Source organism: Sinocyclocheilus anshuiensis, unplaced genomic scaffold (genome assembly GCF_001515605.1).
Source record: "Sinocyclocheilus anshuiensis isolate Anshui unplaced genomic scaffold, SAMN03320099.WGS_v1.1 scaffold140, whole genome shotgun sequence".
NCBI classification, from domain to species: Eukaryota; Metazoa; Chordata; class Actinopteri; order Cypriniformes; family Cyprinidae; genus Sinocyclocheilus; species Sinocyclocheilus anshuiensis.
The window spans coordinates 1972820-1977521 of record NW_015554147.1 but is presented as its reverse complement, the minus strand read 5'-3'; the positions used below and the strand labels follow the sequence as shown (position 1 = coordinate 1977521).

General features: G+C 37.6%; 2 protein-coding genes across 2 annotated transcripts in view; both read right to left on the bottom strand.

The window, feature by feature from the left end:
* The window catches only part of LOC107670605 (multidrug resistance-associated protein 5-like), a 40211-nt gene extending 38605 nt beyond the window's left edge, over nucleotides 1-1606 (bottom strand). Inside the window, exon 1 of the mRNA XM_016463247.1 lies at nucleotides 1537-1606. The gene's annotated coding sequence lies outside the window, so the exon portion shown is untranslated. The remainder of the gene's footprint in view (nucleotides 1-1536) is intronic.
* A 2166-nt stretch (nucleotides 1607-3772) lies between these two features.
* LOC107670602 (60S ribosomal protein L35a) overlaps nucleotides 3773-4702 on the bottom strand; it is a 12890-nt gene continuing 11960 nt past the window's right edge. The window contains exon 5 of the mRNA XM_016463245.1: nucleotides 3773-3836. Within this exon, the coding sequence (XP_016318731.1) occupies nucleotides 3813-3836 (24 nt within the window). The 3' untranslated portion in view covers nucleotides 3773-3812. The remainder of the gene's footprint in view (nucleotides 3837-4702) is intronic.

The following is a 4702-nucleotide window of genomic DNA, read 5'->3' as shown; positions in this document are numbered from 1 at the left end:
GGACACGCTCCGTGTCACTAGTTAAAATGGTTTATTTCTCTGGATTTAAACATTCTTCGAAACATTTGGGATAATGAAAGTACACAAGTCAGCAAAATATACAACACTGTTCTAGTGGTTTTTGGATATTTTAATAAAAAAATCTTACATATTGTGCCTTTAATGTACAAAAATACTGAAGTGCAAATAGTATCTGCCAATATAAAGTATAGATAGCATAATTACTATTTACACTTATTGCAAAGATTGCTTCTTGTCCAGGAAAGTATTACGCAATCAAGTGGTGTAAATCTTGTATGATTTACACCACAACACAACAGGTGTTGATATTGTCCTTCAGGTTGTGATCTGTAACCTGTCAGTGTAACAACAAATATTACCCTAGAATTAAAAACGTTGATTGTGCGCGGGTGTGTGGGGGTCCGACAAGACATTGTGCCCAGGGGCCTCTGATTTCTTAATCCGGGCCTCATAAAGATACAATATTTTCATGACGACTAACCCAGTTTTCACTCAAAATTATCTTGACTATAAAATGCATTCATACGTTTTGCAATTCCTTTTAGCCATTTTTATTGCATTAGAGTAAATAAATATATTAAATACAATTTATTTAATTCAAATATGCATAAATTAAGAGCACAAAAGCAAATACTATCATGATGTATAAATACTACATATTTTTTACTTGTTTTTAGACTTTATTGCTTTATGGTGATGAAAATGAGGGGAAAATGTGCTCTACTGTATGTATTAATGTCATAATGAAACACAACTTAGCAGTCTTTCATTAAGGCGAAAGATAGTGTATTATTTCTTTCTTTTATGCGATATGCCCGAACACGTTCTTGACGGGTTTCAGGTGATTCATCCTGCGATGACCAAAAAATGTGGTTAGGTTACGATTAGTGCATTAATGATGTTGATGCACTCACTAACTTTTGACACACGGCCAATATTTTGACATTACCGGACAGTTATGACGCTGTCGTGATTATGAATGTAACGTTACACATGAATATATTGATCTATAAAGCGAGAGAGCAGCGTTTATCTGGCGAATATCCCATTACGCGTTGACTGATCCCATTCTTATTGTAACAATCCCATCAGTGCCTTTTTAGATCATAATTTCCCACTTAATTCTGTTGCATATATGCATCCTGATCTGGATTATAATTAAACATCACGCATTAATATCAATTGCATAAATGTGTTTCCATATCCCGTCTAAATAGAGAGCATCATCAGAACTACTGAGACAACAGATGTCACCTACATCAGGATATAACACAAAGAAAGACGATGTCCATCACAGCAGCGCATATTCATATTCACACGCGTTATTTGTTTAATCTTCTTAAAAGTCAATATAATAATTTGCCATGACAGGTCAAATGATGCTAAAATCAGAAACAGTTAATAAAAAATTAATTATGGTGTCAGAATTACAAATGTGTCGCATGCAAATTATACTACAATAAATCTTATTTTACATATCAAACAAAAGATAAAAGTGTCCACTGCAGCAGGTACCTGCTCGTCTGGTTGGTCTGCGGATCTTCAACAACAGCAGATGGAGAAAAACAACTTCGATATAAACCAGTTATTTGAAGGACTCTGATGGACCCCGTTATGGGAAATGTAGTGCAATGATCGTTCGTTACAATTGCACATCGTTTAAGTGGCGAGTAAATGGAACTACATTACCCACAATTCGCTTCCACGTAAACGCGTCAGCGCTCTGTCAGTGGGCGGGGCTTATGCGAGATGGAAGGCGACGCGCATCCTCTGCAGTCAAACGCTAGTATTACAGTGTGGTAAAAAGCGTGGGGCTCTGGGGTGGAATTTTACCATTCCAGAAAGTACAGTGCGATGATGATACTGCTAAATATGCGGACATTATTCCTCTCGTTTCACTGTTTAATCGGAAATTACACCTGACGCATATTAACCCGTTACAAGCTGAATTATGCAAAAATATGTCCATGCATTTCCTCTCTACATACAGCCAAAATTATTTAAAATGCCCCTATTATGGGTAATGAAAGGTTCATATTTTGGTTTTGGGAGTCCCTAACAACAGGTTGACATGCATGCAAGGTCAAAAAACACTTTCATTGTCTTATAATATGCATTGATTTTTACATTACTTGCTCAAAGACTCCCAAACGATTCGCTCAATGATTCATTTCTCCAAACCCCTCCTTTGCGTGATACTAATCTGCGGTGATTGGTCTCATTTCCATTTCATCATGCCTGTAATGCCTGATAAAGCAGCGTTTGTGAGCGCAGTTACGGGATTAAGATCACAGACAACCTCCGCAATTATTACAAATGACTAGAGGTCACCAGGTAATACTAATCCCATGCAAATAGGGCTATTGTCTTATAATATGCATTTATTTTTACCTTACTTGCTCAACGACTCCCAAACGATTCACTCAACGATTCATTTTTCCAAACCCCTCCTTTGCGTGACCTTTGCTAATCTGCGGTGATTGGTCCGATTGGTTTTATTTTAATTTAATCTAGCCTGTAATGCCTGATAAATTTGTGAGCGCAGTGCTGCTTTGTGTACAGCGTTACCGGGGAAACCGTTCGTTCTACCGCTCCAAAAGCGCCACCTAGTGGCAAAGAATGAATTTGCATTTTCATTCAGACCAACGCGAAAAGGCCAAGTTTGCGGGCAATATGCTAATGTTTCATGTTGACTCAACATGAAACGGCTTGGGACTCGTTTCAATGATTCAGAGTCGACTCTTTCTTTTGAGAGACAATAACTTTATACACGGTGCACTTTCAGATTTAAAACTTTGCAGGATGTTTTCATTCACTTAGAGCTGTGTTACACACACTGCATGAAAGGTCATTTTCAAAAATCCATAATAGGGGCACTTTAAAATATCAGTATATTAAATATCAGTTTGTTATCCATATAATATATTTGCTGCAAGTTTGATTTGAGTTGATTTGTTGACACCAAAACGGTTAATTATAAATGAACTCAAATCATTGAAGATTCAGGTTATTAGCACACAGAACAAAGGTGCATTTAATCAATCTATCTACACAATGGAAAGTAGCTAGAATTACAATCATTTCAAATTTCATTGGATAGACATTTAAAAGCTAATATTACATGTAAACGGATAAGTGTAAACAGACATATTTGACTAAAGTCACTTCCCATCTTCAGTTTTAAAATAATCAAACTATTGTTTTAGTTTCAAGATATAAATATTAAAGTTAGAATCATGCCACATTTGTCTGCCCAACCTCACAGGACACCATTTTTTATATATTTATTTAGTGTATGTGTGGGTAGCCTTGACAGTGACAAAGACACTAGATTCATCTTATGTACTGTATATTCAATGTATAAAACTCACACTTTAGTTTGCATTAACAGACTACACAAACTAAATTAGTCAAATGAAGACAGGTAAATGTCACTGTATGGGGTTTCTTACAAGCTCAGCAGTTGCTCTTATTTACCAAAAAGTCAAATGTCCTATCGCTGTCTCCTGATCTAGAATAAACCCAGACAAAATGTTCTTGTAAGTGCTGTAATTTCCCTTAATTGTGCTCTTTTCAGATGTTTCTACTGGAGCATCAGTTCCGCTGCAAATCTGGCTTAAAACAACAGTACATTTCTCAGACGTTGCTCTACTGAAAAACTGGGCAGAAAATTGCAAAACCTAGCAAGATTTCGAAGTGGTTGCAGAAACTATCATACTTTGTAATACCAAAGAAAGACCAGAAAGGCAACTTTTTGGACCAATTTTTTAATGTCTGTACACAAAAGCATGTTACACACGAGATGGGTACAGCATCTGAAAAACAAAAGCAAAAAGTTAGCTAATTGTTAATACTTGCTTCATTACAAAAAAAAGCTGTTTCATGCATTTTGCCACAACCGTACTGACAGTCATCATGGCTCAATCTATTCACAGGAGTGAATTCAAAGTAACACATTTACAGCATCAAGTCATGCATCAACAACTGTACATTCCCCTTTTCTGAAACTTGAAGATTATAAAAGACAAGAGAACACATTTGTGCCAAAACATCATACGTCAGGGGTGTTCAATCCTGCTCCTGGAGGGCCGGGGTCCTGCAGAGTTCAGCTCCTACCCCAATTAAACACACCTGAACCTGCTAATCAAGCTCTCACTAGGCATACTAGAAACTTCCAGGCAGGTGTGCTGAGGCAAGCTGGAGCTGAAGTCTACAGGTCACCGGCTCTCCAGGACTGAGTTTGGCATGCCAAGTACAAAGATCTCCCAAAACCTCTTCTCAGGTGTGCTTGTTTCTTATGCTAAAAAAGCTGCCACATGTGAAAGAACTACAAAACCCCACAATGACCCTGAGGAAGGCAAAAGTTCAACTCCAAGTTGCTCTAGTTGCACTGTTCTTGCACTCATTGAATTTGGAAATGCTCTTTTCTCAAGGTTCTTCCTTTCTAGCATAACTCCTAACCTAAACTCACATTTGCAGTTAAGGTTAAATGCAGTTTCTCAGATACACATTTCACCGCAGGAAGATCAGTTAATACTAGGGATGCTCCGATCAGGATTTTTGCAGCCAATACGGAGTACCGATTTCTTGTCATGGTGATCGGACGATACCAATGCCGATTCTGATGCTTCAAGCTTTATATAGACGGTTTCATCAGGCACACGCGCCTGGCCCGAAGTTC